The 21,248-nt window shown below is 40.6% G+C and overlaps 1 protein-coding gene across 3 annotated transcripts in view; it reads right to left on the bottom strand.

Annotated features, from left to right (window-relative positions):
• The window catches only part of UGP2 (UDP-glucose pyrophosphorylase 2), a 57,239-nt gene that overhangs the window by 2,897 nt on the left and 33,094 nt on the right, over positions 1-21,248 (bottom strand). For all 3 annotated transcript variants that reach the window (XM_019970388.2, XM_019970387.2, XM_019970385.2), the window contains exons 4-8: positions 6,323-6,508; positions 4,816-4,949; positions 3,803-4,100; positions 2,498-2,695; positions 1,738-1,980 (exon numbers count right to left, since the gene is read on the bottom strand). In XM_019970388.2, the coding sequence (XP_019825947.1) occupies positions 1,738-1,980; positions 2,498-2,695; positions 3,803-4,100; positions 4,816-4,949; positions 6,323-6,508 (1,059 nt within the window). The remainder of the gene's footprint in view (positions 1-1,737; positions 1,981-2,497; positions 2,696-3,802; positions 4,101-4,815; positions 4,950-6,322; positions 6,509-21,248) is intronic.

Below are 21,248 nucleotides of genomic sequence, written 5' to 3'. Positions count from 1 at the left end.
TCCTCTAGCCTTGGCATTCCTCAGGGCTCAGTTCTTGACTCCCTACCCTGCCATTAACTGCCTCAGTGATCCTTATGGTTTTAAATACCCGGTTATAAACTGACAACTCTCAAATTTACCTTGTTTCTAGATTTTTCTTCTGACCTCCAGACTCATATATTCAGTTTCTCCATTTGAAGGTCCAAGTACACTATCTCTAAAATTTAACTGTCCATTATGCTCCCCCTAAACCTGCTCTATCCAAGCCTTCCACACCCTCAGTAAAAGACAACTCCACATTTCCAGTCACACAGGCCAAAAACCTTAGAGCCATCCGTACTCTACTCTTTCACGCTCCTACCTAGTAAATCCTGTAGGTACAACTTACAAAATATTTCATAATGTTAACGTTTTTCACTATTTCCCCTGCAGCCACCCTGCTCCAAGCCAGAATTCCAGCGACAGCCTATTCCCTGGTCTCCCTGATTCTACCCCTGCTCACCAGATTGGTCACTTCACTGTTCTGTTGCATTCTCCAATGGCTTCTCACCCCCGAGAAGAAAAAAGCCACACTCCCAATACTCAATTACAAGGTTCTACACAATTTGGCCTGTTAGTCTTACACTTGGTGACCCAAGTGAGCACCCCCGTTGCTCACTTGCTCACTGTGCTCTAGGAACTCGAAAACATGTTCTTCCTCAGAGCAACTAGCCATTGCCCTCTCAACTCCTGTTCTCAAACTGAGACAGCCTAAAGTTCTTATCTCTTGCAGGGTATGGAAGAGGCTAGAATGAGTAGGAGGGAAGGAAGGGAAGATGAGGTTAGGTGGAAAATGGTTAGTAATTCCATCTCAGGATCTGGGAAGACGGCAGGTCCATGTAGCACCATGATTTTCCCAGCCCGAGCAGGCAGATGAGGGAGGCACCAAAGACAGGGAGACTTCTAAAATGCATGATGCTGTCCTGGAAATTCCAACGCGGCCACAGGACCCAGAACCACAGCCCAGGAATGTGTAAGCACAGGGCACATATCCGAACCAGGTGACACTAAGCCACAAGCAGGACTCGAATAGACTTGGATGGCATAGGCTACACAAAGTCTAACCCTGTCACTTCATTAGCCTCACAGCATTTTATGTGATTAGATTTTTTTGGATTCCACTTACCACATCAGGGTCAGGTTTTGCTATACTTGCTATTCCTCTTGCCTAGAATGCTTTTTGCCCCAGATACCTGCAGATAAACCTCTCAGGCCACCCAGTGTAAAACGTCACCACCACCACACCCACACGTTCCCTACTCCTTTATTTAGCATTTACCACCTCTTGGAATATTATACCTCTGACTTACTTGCTTCTTACCCCACTAGAATATCCAGGAAGGCTAAGATTTTAGTCTGTTTTATTTACTGCTAAATACCTAGAACACTGCCTTGCACATGGCAGCGGCTCAATAAATTTTGTTAAACCAGAATTAACATCCTCTCACTGATGAAAGCAGTTAATGGTCTTAGACAAGACATAAGATTTAATATCTTAAAATGGAAACATTCTTTACTGCTCTATATAGCAAGCAGTTAAAAAGTGAGTTACATCTTCATCTTCTATGGTTGATTTTCTTTAAAAGACATCAGAGTTGGAGGAATATAATAGATTAGCAGCAAAGACTGTAATTAGACTCCCAATTCACATGTGTATCCTATCTAATTACACATTAAGAAATACAAATTCACATGTATATCATATTTATAATTACATACCTTTGTGAAAGAACTGCCTAATTTAACCAAGGGCACTGTAGGAAATTCCCGCTTTTCACTCATTGTCAAAGATCCTGCATTAAGGCTGTAGAGGTTTGACATCACAAGCAAGAGATCTGATGTGGTTTTGACAGGCAGAAAACGGCTTCTAGGAACATTAATACCTAGAGAGTTCTCAAAACTTTTAATGGCAGCCCCTACTGCAGTTTCTAACTGAATAACATTCAGGCCTCCATCCAAAGTCTGTAAGAAAGGGAACAGGAGAAAGAAACAGGTTTTAGTAACTTGGTTCCATATGGGCTATTTGGGGAGTGGTTTCAGAGATCCACTGAAGATCCAATTTTGAGAGTGGATATCTCTGAAGCACTGATAGATGCTTATACATGTGTGATCTTTTTCAGCATCATAACTCTCTTGTTCAGTAACATTTCCATTTTACAATAAAGAGCTGAAGGTTCAGAAAACCCATGCAGATGCCTGTGGCCAAGAGGCCTCTAAGTACCAGAGCATCAAGACTGAGGCAGATCCTCTACTTTGGGCCCAGTGCTCTGGCCGCTACCACAGCTCAGGGTTGAGTAAGGACACCGTGGACTGCTTGGCAAACTAAGGGATGGGTGTCGACTCTGAAAGAGAGGGCCAGGAACGGAAGAAACTAACTAGGCCAAAAGGAGTGGCCCATGGACTAGATGGGCCAGAGGCAGTGGACAGTGAGTCTGTGTGTGGTGTGCTGTGACTGGAACCAGGGGGCCCTTTGGCTTACCTTTGGATTTACAATGATTTCCATGTCAATAGCATTCTGCTCCTGCAGTCTTTTAACTGCAGCAAGAGAGATCCATAGGTTGTTTGTGTTAAATATTTTGAATTTTGATACAGATTTGAACTCATCAACATGCGCTTTTGGCACTTGAGCAATTTCCACCAGTCTCAGTTTGCCTTCATACTGAGTGAGTGTCCCACCCTAGAGAGGCAGAGAAGAGTGAGTGCTTCCACATTGCTCCCAATTATAACCATGCCACACTGTTTACAGTCTATGAATGATACAGAAAAGTCACTGATGACAAAACCCCCCAGAAACAAAAGGCAATGGCAGTGATTCGATCTGGGATACAACGTAACACATGTATGAAAGTAGAACCAAAGAAAATAATTCAGGGTGTCAGTTGTCTTATACTCCCTCTTGTCCGTAATAAAAGTCCTGGGGGTACCTCAGCGTTCTCCTCACTTTCCAAACATTTGCTCCAGAAACAGACATTCCTCTTATTCTCCAACCACCGCCCATCACCAAATGACCAATCCTGCCACCTCAGACCGAGCTCTGACTACCTCTGGGATAAGGGGAGTAAAGTCAAGACAGAGGCACAAGTGGAAGAGAAGAGACTTCAGAGTGGCCTCAGCCTAGAGGCTGTGAGGTGCAGGAAAAGGGGAATGTTCACTCATGTGTGAGGGGGACATTTGCAAGAGAAATAGAACCCAGCCCAAGGACCAGCCATGGTATCACACACTGCCCACTTTTCTTACTCCCTGAGGCTAAGTGGAAAACCTTGTGTACTATTCGATCAAGGCCAAATATCATCACTAAACATGCAAAATGAAAAAAACTAACTTTTGCTTTGTATAAAACTGCTCTTTTTGGTTTGTAACAAAAGTATTACAGTGATAAAATATACACAGAGAGAAATACATACTGTAGAAATAGAAGTAAATTTTAATTAAAAGAACAATTAAAAACACTTAAGCATCCAGCTAGAAGAATATTAATGGTTGGAACAAACACAGTGTTTGCACATATGTTTCAGATAATCCTATAAATATGTGTGGAATTGTTTTTTAGTTAAAATTGCCCATGTAGATTGTTTGAAAAAGAAAAGTGATTTTACTACTATTAAATCTGGATGTATATCACACACTGTTATATTAGATAGAACTTAGGGTACTCTAGAACACTATCCCACTCTAGCTTACAGTGATGTTATCAAGTTTCTAAGCTTAGAAACTTTTCAATAAAGAATTACAACTATGAAATGTGAAGATGTAAATCCCCAAACTGCTTTCTCTCAGTATTTACCTTTACATCCGCACGGGTTTTATTTGTGACTTCCATGACAAATTCACAAGGTTTTCCATTGGGTGGGTTCATGAGATGATTAAGAATATAAAGATCCACTGTGGCACCCAGATTATCTATGTTGGACACAAAAATATACTCTTTGCCTTCTCCTATAAAGGTGTCGAGCAAACCAGAGTTGTAGAAACTGGCATAAATATCTCCATGACCCGGAGGATACCACGCTTCTGTATTTTCCCCTGAGTATGATACATTCTTTGCTACAGGCAGTAACGATTCTTTATTAATCCTTGGGTACCTTAAGAAAACAAAATTTCTTTTTCAGTATAAACTCTGTAGAGTATTCCAGATCTTTGAGTAAAACAATGCATGTAAAGTTAAATAAAATTTCCCTCCTTTTCAATCCATCATAGTAATTTAATCACAAGTGAATCTATTTAAGAAAATCTCTCATTATTTGTGTTGACCAAAAAACCAGCTTCCTATATAGTGATATTTGCTGCAAAAAAAAAAAACTATTTCATGGTTATTCAGATGGGAAGACACCCCATATTTTTAAGATATTCATATGTTTTATGACTCCTCAAAAGGAAAGACATATTAAGTAAATTTTCTCAAACTTATTTGGTGGTGGGGTCACTCTTTTCCTTGAAAAAAAAAAGGAAATGTTCTCCATTTGGGAAATGCTGTCCATTCTTACCAACAGATATATTCAGGGGTGGTTCTCTTCCTTTCCCAGAAAATCAACAGCAGGTTGGTACTCAGGGATGTCTGCTTCTTACCACTTTTGAGAACCAAAATCTCAGGCAGATTCTCTTTCAAGAAGTTCAAGTTACACACCCACAAAGTGATTATAAGTGCCACATACCATTAACTAACGTTTAGCCTTCAAAGCATTAAACACCTGTACACAGTTTAGCACATGCACATCTTGAGGCTGCTGTGTTAAAACAAAGAAGTCCTTCTTTCCCAGAAGTAACATCCCCCAGAGTTAATTTTTTTACTCCTTGTACCTGCTTTGATTAAACGTGTAGATTTTCACACGACAGTGATTATACTTCTGTAGTATTTTTTTGGTATCTTCATCCGTGTTAAAAGAGTTCATTAGAACAAGAGGAACATCAGTATCGTAGGTTTTGTTCAAGTGCTAGGGAGGAAAACGACAATCAGGTCACTCAGACTTACTATTCTTTTGTTTCAAAGTGTAAAATTAACTCTCAATGGTTGATCACAAAATGTTCACATCATCTATAATAGCAAAATATATAGATTTGAAATAAACTATAACTAGCATCTTTACCATGTACTTGCTCATTAAATCACAATCCTATGAGACAGAAACTCTGCCTGCATTTTATGGATGGCTAAACTTAGGCCCAGAGAAGTGGCAGGTCAGTGCCAGAGCCAGCACACCCCTCCCAACCCCCACAGTCCAAGGCTGGGGGCATGTGCCAAGCCACAGTGCCCTACGGCCTCATTGGATGGGCAAATACAGACTAAGTACTCTGTGTCCAAAGTACTGTGGGGATGAAAGTACCTCATGTTAAGGACTGTGAATAATACCCTAACTGATATCTTTTCTATCTCTAGGAAGAGCTAAGAGGCAACACAAAGTGAGAAGAAAATACAGTCTTAGAAGTCAGACTGCCCTGTGTTCCCTGTTTGATTCTGCACTTACTAACTAGCTAGGGAGGCCTGGGCATAAATCAACCTCTCTGTGTCTTGGTTTCCTCATCTGTAAAATGGTGATGATAACAGTGTTTATCTTACAGAGTTGTTGAGAGGAACAAATGAGTCAATTCATGTAAAGAGCTCAGAATGATACTTAGTAAGTGCTGGATAAATGTTAGCTGCTGCTGCTGCTGCTAAGTCGCTTCAGTCGTGTCTGACTCTGCGGCCCCATAGACAGCAGCCCACCAGGCTCCTGCGTCCCTGGGATTCTCCAGGCAAGAACAATGGAGTGGGTTGCCACTGCCTTCTCCTTAGCTGCTGCTGCTGCTATTATAATGGTTGCTGGCACCATATGATAAACTAGGGATATAGAGATGAAAAAGACAGGGGCCACTGCCCTTTAAGAGCTTATGGTCTATGATTAAGGACTTTATGATCTATGTAAAAGAGAAGTCAGTGACAGTTCTTATTAGCATCCACAGCCAGATACATGAAATTCTCCCCAGCCTCCAAAAGGGGGCTAATAAAGTCAGATCATCCCAGCTCTGATGAAGGCTGCCCCTAGAGAAGGAGGGGAGAGAGGCAGGGAGATCAAATGAGAATCTGAAGAGACTCAGAGATTCCAGCACCACAAATGCCATTTAAAGATCAAAAGCTTTCACATCACCTTAAGGATTTGCTTTTAGGAACACCAAACCTTTTTTTACACGTTAATAAAAGACTAAAGATAGCATGTTCCTTGACTAGCTCAAATCCGCATCTGTTATTTTCTAAGGTAACATTTACAGTAACCTGAAAACTGAAAATCATTTTGGTAGTTCATAAGAAAGGCTCAACGTTCCTACTTACTTCGATTTGCTGAACGGTCAGATCCAGAAAGGTATTCTCGTTCCTCACGCCAATCAGACTCTTTGGGCCTTTGCAGCCCATGCTGGTTCCCAAACCACCATTGAGTTTCACCACCACCAGCTTGTTCAGCACAGAAGATACATTATCAGGTAAGCCCCTGGCCTTTATCTTCTCATAGGGCTGAATCTGAAAAATTTTTTAAAGTTGTTAAGAGGTTAAACCAAATCAACACCAAGGTTATTTCCATGCTTCCTTGAAGAGGTTTGCTTTTTCTGTAGAGTTTCAGCTACATTTTCTTTAATGTCCAGGGCCCTTCTGGTTCAAAATTCTTATCAGCAACTTCCCTTGCACACAGAAGTAGTTCAGTGGTTCATTTACAGTACAATGGAGCACAAGAGGGGAAAAAGTTACAGTCTACAAATATTTTGGCTGGCTGGTGAGAACATCCTTCTCTTGGACTACCTTCAAAATTGGACTACCTACTGAATTCTCAATGTGCATCAACATAGCAAACAGGATGCACAAACTCACTCACATCTGTACATGTTTCTGGTGCACTATGAGTCTGCTTAGGTTCTGGAGAAGTACGTATATGATCACACAGTTCTGGGTAACATACTCCATGCAATTCCTGGAGACAGTGCCAAACACTCAGAGCAAGCTAACAATGCCTGCCCTGTTACGGGTCACAAGGGTGTGATTTTTTGCAAACTGAAAGGTTTTTTTTTTTCCCTCAACAAAAGCAACTTTGCCTGAAAGAAAATGAGCTGTATAAACAGTAAAACAAGTTTGAAATGAGCACAGAGGCTTAATCTTCCATTTCTTCCTCACAGGAAAGGAACAATGACAGTGGAAGCTCAAATTCTTCTGTAAGAAGGAGAGGCACAAACAAGTCTAAACATCTTACAACAAGAATGGAGCTTTTAAAAAGATCACAGTATATTTTCTGTCCATTTACAGAACATTTGTTGTTACTTTTCTTTTATGAAATAGGTCATCAAATGTACTCTTTAGTTACACCATGGTGGAGGATAGATAATACTTAAGGGGACTGAAGAAATAAAACCAGAACTCTTTCATCCTGCAAAACTGGACCTACACTCATTAGAAAACAATGAGAAACAATTAGAAACAATGAGAAATAAACCTTCTACTTTCTATCTCCATGAGTCCGGCTACTCCAGATGGCTCAGACATGGAATCACGATGGACTTGTCTTTTGTGACTGACTTGTTTCACTTAGCACAATGTCCTCAAGGTTTAATTAGCATTCTTTTTTTAAAGTGACTTATTTATGTTTCAGGAGATTCCAAATTAATGCAGATTTTTCCAGACAAATGCTTTCATTTAATAAAGCTGATGTGTGTGTATGCAGCAGATCTGAGAGAAGGGGAGACTGATACAAAGAATTGGAATACAGGCTGACAGAGTCTATGGCAAATCGAGGCTTATGTAACTTTTTTACTCCATTTGCAGGTATTGAAATTGAGTAGAATACATGTTCTGAAGTCTTAGTTTAGTGAATCAGAAAATGGATTCTCTTCATTTGAATTTAAGAAACAGAATACACTCAGCTTTGAATTAAAAGATTAAAAGAATGAAAAATAATACTACAAGTGTAACCACGGTTCTAAGAGTATAAGTCTGAGAAAACGTTGCTCTTTCAAATACAGTTGATAACAGTACAGAATGGCAGGGCTTAGGGTTTCAGACACTACTCAACACCTGAGTTATGAATTTTCCATTATCTCTTAGGAATGGGCAGCCTGTCATTTCAAGGCAGAAACTTTATAAAAATGTAAACAATGTAAAAAGAAATTTCTTCATATTTAGGTATGCAGTCAAAAGAGCAACAGGATAGCATTTTTCACCATTTTTGTCACCCTCCAGACAGTGCTAAATGTAGCTGAGGAATTGAAATTTTATTTAATAGTAATGTAAATCAACATACATGGCTAGCAGCATGTGCAGTTCTAGATGGCCTGTTAAAAAATATCAACCAAACAATCAGAATGATGTTTCAGTTTGTTTTAATAAAACTCTGCCAAAATCCTTTTTTTGTTCAATATAACCTTTTTTAACTTCAATGACACTCATATCTGTGTAGATGAATTAAAAACCAAATGTCAACCTTGGAGCCTTAAAGTTTCACCAGGAGAGGAAAAAACCCCAATATCACATATATTCATGACAGAACATCTTTGATCCACATATGATAAAGAATATAAAGTATTTAGAGAAAAAAATGTTTTCTTCACATTAATCAAACTTCAAAACATGCATTTTACTAGAATGCTTTAAGAAGACAGTTCCTTATGACTGAGTCTATGGAGGCTAAACAAATTTTTTCTTGTATCCCCCAAATTTATTCTATATATAAGGGTGATCATATATCCTCCTTTATTCTCTATATAATGGTGATCAAAGGTCCCAGCCTCACATTGACTTTAACACTAGGCCATCTGCCTTCAGTCAAAAGGTATATTAAATACACTTTTGGTCTTGATTCAAATCTTCCCAAGATTGGTATCTTGAGAACTTCAGTTTAAATTTAAAATGTACTTCTAAATTAGCGTTCAAATATTTGGGGTGAAATAAAATAAGCTGACCCAAGAACAGTATTAGATTCCCAAACTGAGCTAATGCAGACTTTTGGGCCCAGGTGCAGGCAACTCCCAAGTAGAAACTTGTTTATCATTTAGGTGGGAGCCCAGAATTCTCTGTGAAGTGCCTTATTTAGAACCTTGTACCCCAAGTTAAGTGGGCAGGGAGTCATCCAACCCCTACAAATGTCAAGGAACCATGGTTATTTAGGTGGTGCTTTCAGTAATACCTACTTGTCTTGCTATAATATAGCAGCTAATTAAACACAGGCCCTGCTGAAGATGTGACTGTTAACAAGAAAAGGACTATGGAGAGGAAGGGAAGAAGTCACAAGATGTGAAGTAACGACGTACAGGCAGCGGGAAGATGTCCAGTCATCGAGGCAGCACTGCTATTAGAGACCTCCACTTTCACTTACATTTCAGCTTAAATCCACCCGACTCCACACACAGACAGACTAAACACACAGAAAGGCAGCAGGCATGCATGGAAGGAAGCCAAGACAGTTTTGGTCTACAGCTTACTGCAGTTTAAATGAGGTGGCAAGCTCAGCTTTCATCACATATATCACCCCATATACCAATACAAGTTCCCTCTGTTGGTGATGCTGTCCACACCCGCCACCAGGGACCTCACCAAGCAATCCCACAGAGCTTGGTTTATTTCCAGAGCCAAGAGGACCTGTGTTGGAAGATTTCTTGGCAACAGCTGAAGTTATGCTGGACACACCTAGTCACAGGGACATTATTACATCTGTTCTCCACTTTCCGTCCCTGAGCTCCCCCAGGAGAATGCACAAAGACATCCACTCAGGCAAAGATGAACAGGGTTGGGAGACGACAGGGAGTACCATGCACTGCTGGATACAGCCTAGATGTTACTCTGACTGAGTCACTTTAGTCAGTCACCAGTAGTCCCCAGATGGTGTTAGCAGTAAATAACCCGCCTGCCAATGCAGAAGTAAGAGACACGGGTTCAATCCTTGGGTGGGGAAGATCCTCTGGAGGAGGGCATGGCAACCCACTGCAGTATTCTTGCCTGGAGAATCCCATGAGCAGAGGAGCCTGGTGGGCTACAGTGCAAAGGGTCACAGTCAGACAGGACTGAAATGACTTAGCACGTGCAGTGCTATCTCTGCTTTCAAGCCTGATCATCGTGTTTCTCTTTCTCCAAGACATGAATAGAATTCAGTGTTCTACGAAGCCCTCTGTGGCACTGTAAATATACAGCAGGGCAACCTCTACTGGTAACGCGGGGCAAACCTCAGGAGGCTCCCTGCAAAATGTGCAGGGGAGACACAACCACTCACGTTCTCCTCTCACTGGGAGAAAACAATGTGTCAAATACTCAACCTCCTCTGCGGAATGAACAAAGAAAGTAGCTGTGAAATTATGAAAAATCATAATTTAAACAGCATTCTTCCCTCTAGGATGTAATCTAGTTTTTTGCAGAAACTGAAATATTTTTTAAAAGATTTTTTAAAAACTGTCTACTATGACCTGTACCTTGCCAAGTCTGTTCACAACTTAGTTTCCAGTTAGAAGAAAAGCTGAATTCATTACACAGTCATGGAGACACACTGTTCCCATTAGCAATAGTATAACCCAGTTCTTGGTAGCATATTCCTGCTATTCCTGGAGACAGTGCCAAATACCCAAAACAAGCTAACAGTACCTGCCCTGTTACGGGTCAGAAGGGTATGATTATTGAGAAAGTTGTTTTTTTCCAACAAAAGCAAATTTTCCGAAAAGAAAATGAGCTGTATAAACAGTAAAACAAGTTTGAAATGACATTCCATATGTGCAGGCAGTGTTCCAAGAACATCCACGTGTTCGGCAAACCCTCACCACGCAGCCTCTGTGTGCCGAGGCCTGTGCTGGGTGCTTTCTCACTCTGTCTCTTCATTTCACATTTCTAAAGGTAACAACCAAAATCTGGGTCATGTGAGCGCTCCAACCAATTACCTAGACCAGAGGTTTGTTTTCTTGTTCAGGAAAAGCTGGCAAATCACATACATTATCACATGATCCACCAGCAAACTTGCCAACACCTTGTCAGCCACCAAGATAAGCTCAGCTCCTATCACAGGGCGAAGAAAACCATCCCCTACTACAGTGCCCTGGACCTTCTGCCTCCAGAACAGATCCTCAGGACCTTCCCGCACCACCACCTCTGGTGCTTCCCCTTCCTTGTGGTCACAGAACGGCTGTCCCCTGCCCCATCACCACCTCTGGTGCTGCCCCTTCCTTCTGGTCACAGAACGGCTGTCCCCTGCCCCATCACCACCTCTGGTGCTGCCCCTTCCTTCTGGTCACAGAACGGCTGTCCCCCGCCCCAAAGTAATCCTCTGCTAGTGCCCACCTAAGAGTCCCACTGCATCGATCCCCCAGCCTCAGAGTCAACCTTTCCCTATCTATTCCTTTCCATAGACATGAACATACTCAAATACTTCACATCTAAAAAGCAAAGAAAATAGCAAAGCATACACTCACCCCTTTCTGTCCTTTTTTCTCCATCTTCTTAAAGGCAAAGCTTCAAAAGCTGCTGCATTTACCTCTATTTCCTCACCTCACCTCTTTTTCACTCAATCAGCTGCTACAATCTTGTTTTCTCCATAGTTCAGTGAACTGCTCTTATCAAGGTCATTAACATCCTCCTCCTTGCTAAATCTGGTCAATAATAACAATGTTTCTCTTAAACTTGAGCTCTCAGCTGCATCTGAGACAACTGACCACTCCCTAAACCTTGAAATGCTCTCTTCTTGACTTCTGAAAGGCCACATTCTATTTTCCCTCTCTTTCTGCCTGTTCCTTTTCAAATTCCTTCTAAATAGACTTCCTCTTTCTGGAAATCCGTCCCTGTCTCTGTGGCACCAGGACATACTCAACTGCCAAGCCAAGAGCCTGCTCACACCTGACCGATGACTGAGGCCCATCAGCCTCAGGAAACTCTGTCGCCATGGCTGCCATCCCACCTACCCCTCATCAATGCAGTGGCTTCCAGTCACCTTAACTCCCTCCACCTTAGGGAGGTGGAGGTGGAGGTCACCGTAAGATGGAGGTCACCTTAACCTCCACCTTGCAGGTGGTGATCTTTTAGAAAAGAGAATTTGAAGATGTTTCTCTCCTGATTACATCATTCACAAAACAAAGCAATGACACAGCACAGCAGAGATTATTAGCTGCCTACCCCAATGTCATTTTCCCCCTTCCATTTTAGAACCCTGATTTTCAGCTGGACACACCACCACCGCAAATAAAAGACCACATGTCCAGCTTTGCTTGGAGCTATTTGTGCCAAAGTCCTGGTCACTGAGATTAACTGGAAGTGAGCTGAAAGATTCCCAGGAAGTCTCTGTGAAAGGGCAGGGGACAACATGCCCTTCCTCCTCCTTCCTGCTGTGTGGAAGACACGGTGACTAGAGTTCATTCAGGCAGCCACCGGGGACCGTAAGGAGATGTGCTGAGGATGGCAGAGGGGCAAGACTATGCATGTTAAGTGCGAAGCAAAGTGTACGGCCTACAGAAGAATCCAAGTGCTGGCTGTGCTAGCACTACATCACCGACTCAGACACATTCTCCCCCCCCACCTCACGTTTTAACATTTCTAAAACCAGGATGAATCATACAGCCAGTGCAATCTTATCAATTGTTTGCACTTTTCCCTTTCTCATCGGTACATAAAAGGTACACCTTATAATCAATGGCACAAATTTCATAAATATGGTATTGAATCTCTCTTTCTGCTCCAAGTCACCAACCAGCTTAGCAATCTCCTAGGTACGGGTTCTACCTCATCACTCTCCAGTTATGTGTAGCCTGAGGATAGTTTCAAGACAAGGGCCAACAAACTATAGCCTGTGGGACAGCTGGACCTACGGCCTGTTTTCACAGAGAGTTACTGGAAGGCAGCTGCTCCTGTAAGTTTACACAGCATCCATGGCCGATTTCATGGTACGGTGGCTGAGGTGAACAGTTGTGACAGGGATGCAGAGCCTAAAATATTTACCATCTGGTCCTTTACAGAAAATGTCTGCCAAACCCTGGTTTAAGACAGTCTTCCGTGGTGATAAAAACCCAAGTTTTGATAACATCTCTGCCTGTTCAAGGAGAAGACAATGGCAGCCCACTCCAGTACTCTTGCCTGGAAAATCCCATGGGAAGAGGAGCCTGGTGGGCTGCAGTCCATGGGGTCGCTAAGAGTCCGACACGACTGAGCGACTTCACTTTTACTTTTCACTTTCACGCATTGGAGAAGGAAATGGCAACCCGCTCCAGTGTTCTTGCCTGAAGAATTCCAGGGACGGGGGAGCCTGCTGGGCTGCCGTCTATGGGGTCGCACAGAGTCGGACACAACTGAAGCGACTTAGCAGCAGCAGCTGCCTGTTCAAACCTTGCTCCTCCTAAGGCTCCGTGCTAAGGACTTCTCAGGATGGCCAGAGACCTGAAGCTGCCACAGGCAATGTTGGCCTGTGGCGCCACTAGCAATAGCAGGGCCACAGAACAATCCCCCGGGGTTTTTTCATCTCCTCATATTCATCCAGGAAAGCAAAACCAAGGATTTGTAGTTGGTAGCGGAACTCTGGCAACTTTCAAAACAACAGAAAGAAAACCTAAGATTAAAAAGATGTTTATCCACTCACATGAGGGTCAAATTCATAGAGACAGAAAGCAGAATGGTGGTTGCCACAGGCTCGGGGGAAGGGGGAAGGGGAAGTGGTGTTTAATGGGTACAGAGTTTTGGTTTTGCAAGCTGAAAAAGTTCTGGAGGCTGCACAACAAGGGGAATATATTTAACCCTCCTGAAGTGCACACTTAAAAATGGTCAAGATGGTAGACTTTGTTATGAGTGTTTTACCACAATTAGAAGAATTTTTTAAGAAATCAGTCTTCTGTGTGCACGTACATGTGCAGCTATACATACACACTCTGTCAAGGCGTCAGAGAACCACAGGACAAAATCACTTTTTGTTACCCTCATACGACCAGGAGTGAATCTGACAAAGCCCTCATTTCCTGCTTCAGGTACTACCAGCTGCTATCAGTAACTATTACACTGTCTCCCCATTTGTCTGTCTGGTGCTCCATATCTGTTACATGACTGTAAACTCCAGGAAGGCAGTACCAGCCATATGATCTTCCCTTTACCATATCCGTCACCTTTAATTATGTGTCATGGTCATTAGCAGCACTCATTTGTTGAGTAGATAAGTGAATAAATGAATGGAGCAAAGAGAGCTGTTACTAAATGAAATCTATTCTCTGGAACTTATTTCTTATTCTACTAAATACTAAGTGTCAAACAACGGTGGTGTCATCATTAATTAGAAAGCTGATTACAAACAACCATTATTTTAATTTTTAAAAAGTACCGAATTAGAATATATCACATACAATTTTCATAAAGAAAACCTAAATCTAAAACTATGTTCTGCATAAAAAATAATTTTTACAAGCCATAGTTTAGTGTCATAATTAAAAAAGATCCCTCTATGATAAAGAAACAAACAGAATGATCACATACTAAAATTATAAGCTAGGCCTGGAAAAGTACATTTCCTAAGAAAGTTCTTTTGTCTTCTTCCACTTATAAACTATAAAAACACAGGACAAACTATCAAATCAAGTATGTATTTTAATTTTGCCAGATATTAATTCCTACATCTTTTGAGTTTTTTAAAATTAATTTTAATTATTCTAAAGTAGACCTACAGAGAGGAAAACATGAGGGTAATTTTTGCAGTAATAGAAGAAAACCAGCTGTCCTATTCATACACTGAGTCTACACATATCCAAAAGCAAAAACCTGTAACAGAGCAAGTAAACAGGTCCTTTCAAAGAATAAATCAGAAGTCTTGGCAACAACCCTGTTTTCTAAACAGTAATACTCATCATCAGCACCAATCCCACAATTCACATACATACATTATCCTTCACTACAATCTGCTATCTCAGTTACTAAAGTTGATGTTAGCAAAAATCTCAGAAAGAACCAGGAGCCAGATTCATAAAAATCACTTATTTTCATCTTAAGTCTCTATTGCCCTCTCGGGGGGAGCCAAAGTTGAATACTGTGCCTTTTTGTTATATAAAGGTAAGGATCATAGCAACTCAAATCCAATAACCAACAACTAATACAAATTAGCCAAAGGAAAAAATCAACCTAAATATCAAATAAAAAATTTAAAACATTTTTCATCTCAACTGGCAAACAGTTTTAAAAATACTACTACTTAATGCTTTAATAAATGTCGCAAGACTGACAATAAAATAGACTGTAGGTCTCTACTAAATGCTGGTTCAGAGAGGCCTTTCTTCTCGCTGCCTATTCTAGCTAAAATATCACCTCTACTCCCTCACTTCCTGTACCCTTACCTTTCTTTTTTCATGTCACTTATCACTACTTGAAATTACATTTCATATCTTTTACTGTCTACACCTCGACTAGAGGTTTCTAGAAACTAGATGAAGGCAGGGCTTTATTAGTACGGTTCTCTACTAATACACAGTTGGCATTCAAAATAACAGCTCAAAATCAATGTGAACTGGAGTACAAACTGGAAAGCAATTTGAAATGCCTAACCAGAAACTTAAAATAAGTTTATAGCCTCTGAACACAAAACCATTTCTGAATATTTATTATTAGAAATAATTCTGAGATGCAACAATTTATATATAAGTATATTCACTACAGGGTTCTTATAACAGAAAAAACTAAGAGTAACCTACATGTCCAACTGTAGGAGACTCTCGGGAAGGAACACGTGCACTGACACACTTGTACAAACTCCCAGCTCTCACACTTCTGACAACTGTTTCTACTAATACATTTCCTTCAAGTGGTGAGTTAAGAGTCATTATCTTATTTCTGACCATTAAAAAATTAAGAAAAAACATTTGATTTCCAAAGTTTTGCCATGTCCAATGACAAGTGACCAAAGAATCCTATACTGGTCACCAGCTATCCTTCCTCTTTTCACCTAAGCTTTGATAATACAATGCCAAGAACACTTAACAAAGCCTCCCCTGCTCACTAAACCTTACACCCCACAATGAACACACAAATCCTTGAAATACCTAAACATCCACACAGTATAAGAATGAGAGCCCAATTCTTTTAATAGCTACCATAGTCCTCTGAAACAAGGCCAATTCTTCTCATCTATCTTGAGTTTAGTAGATAAAAAAATCCATAAATATGGATGGAGTTGCCAGTCAAAGACAATTCTACATACACCCCAGGGCTTTCACTATGTGGATCTTCAATGTAACTCATAAAACAGTACAGTTAATCATTTTCATAATGGAGAGCATTAGTTTTTTAGCCACAGGAGCACAGACCTCCTGTAATCCAGAAAGTTTAGGAATTTCCTAAATTTTATCTCTGCAATCAGGAAAAATCATTAGAGACAGATGAACTTTATTATAACAAAAATTGTAAACTACCAATCCATTTGACACAAGAGAATTACAGGGATGGAAATTATGGTTTACTTACTTGGAATATTTTGCAAAAACTAAGAAATATAGAAAGAATTAAAGTATACATGATCATAAATAAAATATATATCAAATTTAAAATACTGATAAATATACTGATAAAAATATATTCAAAAACCAAAGACAAAGAATATTTAAATATGAAAGTTATAGAATTTTAAAAAGAAATACCATCTGTAACCTTAATACAATTCTATTGTTTTCACTGTGTCCAGGATAGCACCTGACATCTAAGAGGTATTTAGTAAATACTTGTTGAATGTAAACATTTATTCAATTCAGGTCAGTTGCTCAGTCGTGTCTGACTCTTTGTGACTCTACTGCAGCATGCCAGGCTTCCCTGTCCATCACCAACTCCCAGAGCTTGCTCAAACTCATGTCCATCGAGTTGGTGATGCCATCCAACCATCTCATCCTCTGTTGTTCCCTTCTCCTCCTGCCTTCAATCTTTTCCAGCAAACATTTATTGAATAAATGCAAATGCTTTACATGTAGTCTCAATAAAAGTCATTAAAATCTTGCTTTTATTATGTCTACTTTTTATGAGTGAGGAGACTGAGACTTACAGCAGTTACATAACCTGCTGAACGTTACGTGGCTACGTATTGAAGCTGGGATTTAAAACTCTTGTCTGTATTCTTGACCTCACTGCCCTTACAGTAAAACTGGAAAAAATAAAAAAGTACACTGAAGGCAGAATGAACTCAGTATGCATCTTGAGGTGGTTTTGTAATGGTGGAATATATTAATGATTGACACTGAGCATGAGGTAATTTCTCACATCAGTTCAGTTTAGTTCAGTTGCTCAGTCATGTCCGACTCTTTGCGACCCCATGAATCACAGCATGCCAGGCCTCCCTGTCCATCACCAACTCCTGGAGTTCACTCAAACTCATGTCCATCAAGTCGGTGATGCCATCCAGCCATCTCATCCTCTGTCGTCCCCTTCTCCTCCTGCCCCCAATCTCTCCCAGCCTCACGGTCTTTTCTAGTGAGTCAACTCTTCGCATGAGGTGGCCAAAGTATTGGAGTTTCACCCATTGACTAAGTATATGACTAAGAACATTACAGCTCAATAGCATGAGATTACAGACTTTCAGAGGCTACCCAAGTGACTTACTGGTAGAAGACCCTGCCTGCCAATCTAGGAGTCACAGTAGACGTGGATTCTATCCCTGGTTCAGAAAGATCCCCCGGAAGAGGAAATGGCAACCCACTCCAGTATTCTTTCCTGGAGAATCCCATGGACTGATGAACCTGGTTGGCTACAGTCCATGGAGTTGCAAAGAGTAGGACATGACTGAGCAACTGAGCATGCATGCAGAGATTTTTAAAGTACAAAAAATTGCTCAATACATATCATTCATGTATAGAAACTAAACTGCAAGGAAGTCACTAGCCCTTATAAAGGGTGTTGAAAAAACAAAAACAAAACAGGAAAAATAAGAAGCAGTCACTTCTTTAGTGGTGACCAAGAACTATAAGAAATCAGAATTTCTGATACAATTCATAGTGAGTGAGCCACTCATCACCTCCTAAAAATACATTCCAACTAGCCTGCTGAAAAAGGCTAAGAACCTCTCACCTCCTGTATTTTACAGCATCTTCTTAGCTCAGCCTAATGGATCCCCTCTGAACTGACAATGAATTGCAGACATGGTCCCTACTTACCTTGTACATAGTCTCAGTTCTAATGTTACCTCTTCATCTCTGACTTGCTCCAGTTCAGTTCAGTTCCTCAGTCGTGTCCGACTCTTGGCAACCCCATGAATCACAGCACGCCAGGCCTCCCTGTCCATCACCAACTCCCGGAGTTCACTCAAATTCATGTCCATCAAGTGAGTGATGCCATCCAGCCATTTCATCCTCTGTCGCCCTCTTCTCCTCCTGCCCCAATCTTCCCCAGCATCAGAGTCTTTTCCAATGAGTCAACTCTTTGCATGAGGTGGCCAAAGTATTGGAGTTTCAGCTTCAGCATCAGTCCTTCCAATGAACACCCAGGACTGATCTCCTTTAGAATGGACTGGTTGGATCTCCTTGCAGTCCAAGGGACTCTCAAGAGTCTTCTCCAACACCACACTTCAAAAGCATCAATTCTCCGGCACTCAGCTTTCTTCACAGTCCAACTCTCACATCCATACATGACCACAGGAAAAACCATAGCCTTGACTAGACGGACCTTTGTCGGCAAAGTAATGTCTCTGCTTTTGAATATGCTGTCTAGGTTGGTCATAACTTTCCTTCCAAGGAGTAAGTGTCTTTTAATTTCATGGCTGCAATTACCATCTGCAGTGATTTTGGAGCCTAAAAAATAAGGTCTGCCACTGCTTCCACTATTTCCCCATCTACTTCCCATGAATTGATGGGACCAGATGTCATGATCTTAGTTTTCTGAATGTTGAGCTTTAAGCCAACTTTTTCACTCTCTTCTTTCACATTCATCAAGAGGCTCTTTAGCTCCTCTTCACTTTCTGCCATGGGGTGGTGTCATCTGCATATCTGAGGTTATTGATATTTCTCCTGGCAATCTTGATTCCAGCTTGTGCTTCTTCCAGCCCAGCATTTCTCATGATGTACTCTGCATAGAAGTTAAATAAGCAGGGTGACAATATACAGCCTTGATGTACTCCTTTTCCTATTTGGAACCAGTCTGTTGTTCCATGTCCAGTTCTAACTGCTGCTTCCTGACCTGCATATAGGTTTCTCAAGAGGCAGGTCAGGTGGTCTGGTATTCCCATCTCTTTCAGAATTTTCCACAGTTTATTGTGATCCACACAGTCAAAGGCTTTGGCACAGTCAATAAAGCAGAAATAGATGTTTTTCTGGAACTCTCTTGCTTTTTCGATTTCCAACTCCTTGAGTACTCTTTTCCTGCTACATTTGTACCAGAAATACATCTATCCAAAACACTCTAGGACAGGTAGACAGTTAATTTAAAAAACAAGTTCAAACATGGAATGATGAAAAAGTTTTAGATACTTAAATTACTTTAGCTTTTTACAAATAATAATACAATCATTCACAGAGATCTTTTCCTTTGGTATGATATAGATCTGCTGACCAGAGCTGTCAACTTGTGTAACCACACCAATAATAGACTATCTGTGATTTCCAGTTCATTTCTTCAAAGTGGACTAAGAATTTAGTCAACTGTGAAATAATCTGCATGCAGAAGAATCATTTTAGACTGATTTTCTCAATCTTTCATACTTATCATATACACCTAATTACCTTTTTTTTTTTAGGCTACTCATCTTTATCCAATTTTCTCAAGGCATTCAACTCAATTTTCATGGAAATAAATTTTTAAAGCCCATTTCATTGGTGTACATAAAATTAATTATATCATCACAAAAATATAACTAGTATTAACAAGTTTGGGAACACAATTAAGTTTTGGTGAACAAATCATTCCACTTAGTAAGACAGAACTTATAAAGAATATACCTAAGCATTCACAGAAAGTGGTGAACACCAGCTAATCTCTCTAGGACAGAATCTAGTTAGTCAACTGTCTCTGAAACTACTCTCATAGCTTTTGTACTATAACCACATCTTTGTGTAAACTGAGAATTCCCCACTAAAGCAAAAATTCAAAAAATGCATGCCTGTGTTGTTGATATCTTTAAGCCTCCGGGCAGCTGCATAGAGCCTGAGGCAGCCAGAGCCCTCCTCCTAGCTAAGCAGACTCTCACATTAACCACGTTCGTTTCCTGTGTCTGTCATTACATGGTAAAGGTTGGGAAGCACTGCACCAAGTTGTAAGCTATTTAAGAGAAGTGACTGTCTTTATTTTTGCATTCCCAATAATTAAAATAGTGGATATCTGATAAATTCATAGAATAAAATTAATTAAGTAAAAGAGACCCTTCATAGCCTCCCACAGTGATTACAGGTTAAACAAAATACTTCAGCCAAGGAGATAGACGTGACCATTGACCTTAGCATGGGTCAGGACAGCAACAATGGGAAATGAGCCTTTAGAATAATCTTATTTACTTACACATTTCTAAGTTTTTTCTCTCCCACCAGAATGAAGCTCCAGTGAGTGTTGGGCCCTTGTCTATCTTGTTCACTTGTATCCTGATACCTAGAAAAACGCTTACCACTCAGTAGCCATGTAGCCATTTAATAAATACTTGTTAAACGTGTTGCTGTTAGAATTTCAAAGTGAGGAATTTGAAGCTCTAAGGGAAGAGATAGAGCCTACTTAACAGTTCTGCTCAAGGAAAGATGGAGTAATGATAGAAAAGCCACGCTTAAAGGCTTTCAAGTTCCTTTCAAAACATGGATGACAACTGGTGACTGCTCTATAACATACCAGGGTGGTTAAGAGCTTGAGCTCAGGCAGATCTGGGCCTAAATTCTGTTTCTGCCCCTTACTTCTGTTTCCGCCCCTTATTTAATAGCTAAGTAAACCACTCAGTCTTGGGATTTTCTATTGTGAAACAGAGATAACAGTGAGCTCCTACAATCATTTGAAGATCTTATAAGAAAATGCACATGAGGACAATGCTTGGCACATTACTGTAAAACAAATGTCTGCTGTTATTGCTGTTATTACTGTTGTTGATAAGCACACAAAGTACACCACATTCCACATGTGCACTAGAGATGAAGATAGGACTGTAGTCCTTGAAGAGCTCCATTATTGTTACTAAGGGATACCAAAGAACCAGGTCTTTGGAGTCTGTCACCTGGTTCATATCAGGGATTTCTTTCGTTCAGACAAGTCACTAACTCTGAATGTCAGTTTCTTCTTTTTAAAATGAGCATAGTAATAGCATCTATCTTCCAGGTCTGTTGTGAATATTAAATGAGAT

The sequence above is a fragment of the Bos indicus genome, chromosome 11 (genome assembly GCF_029378745.1).
Source record: "Bos indicus isolate NIAB-ARS_2022 breed Sahiwal x Tharparkar chromosome 11, NIAB-ARS_B.indTharparkar_mat_pri_1.0, whole genome shotgun sequence".
Classification (NCBI taxonomy): Eukaryota; Metazoa; Chordata; class Mammalia; order Artiodactyla; family Bovidae; genus Bos; species Bos indicus.
The sequence above is the reverse complement of the archived record's forward strand: the minus strand, read 5'-3'. Positions and strand labels throughout refer to the sequence as shown.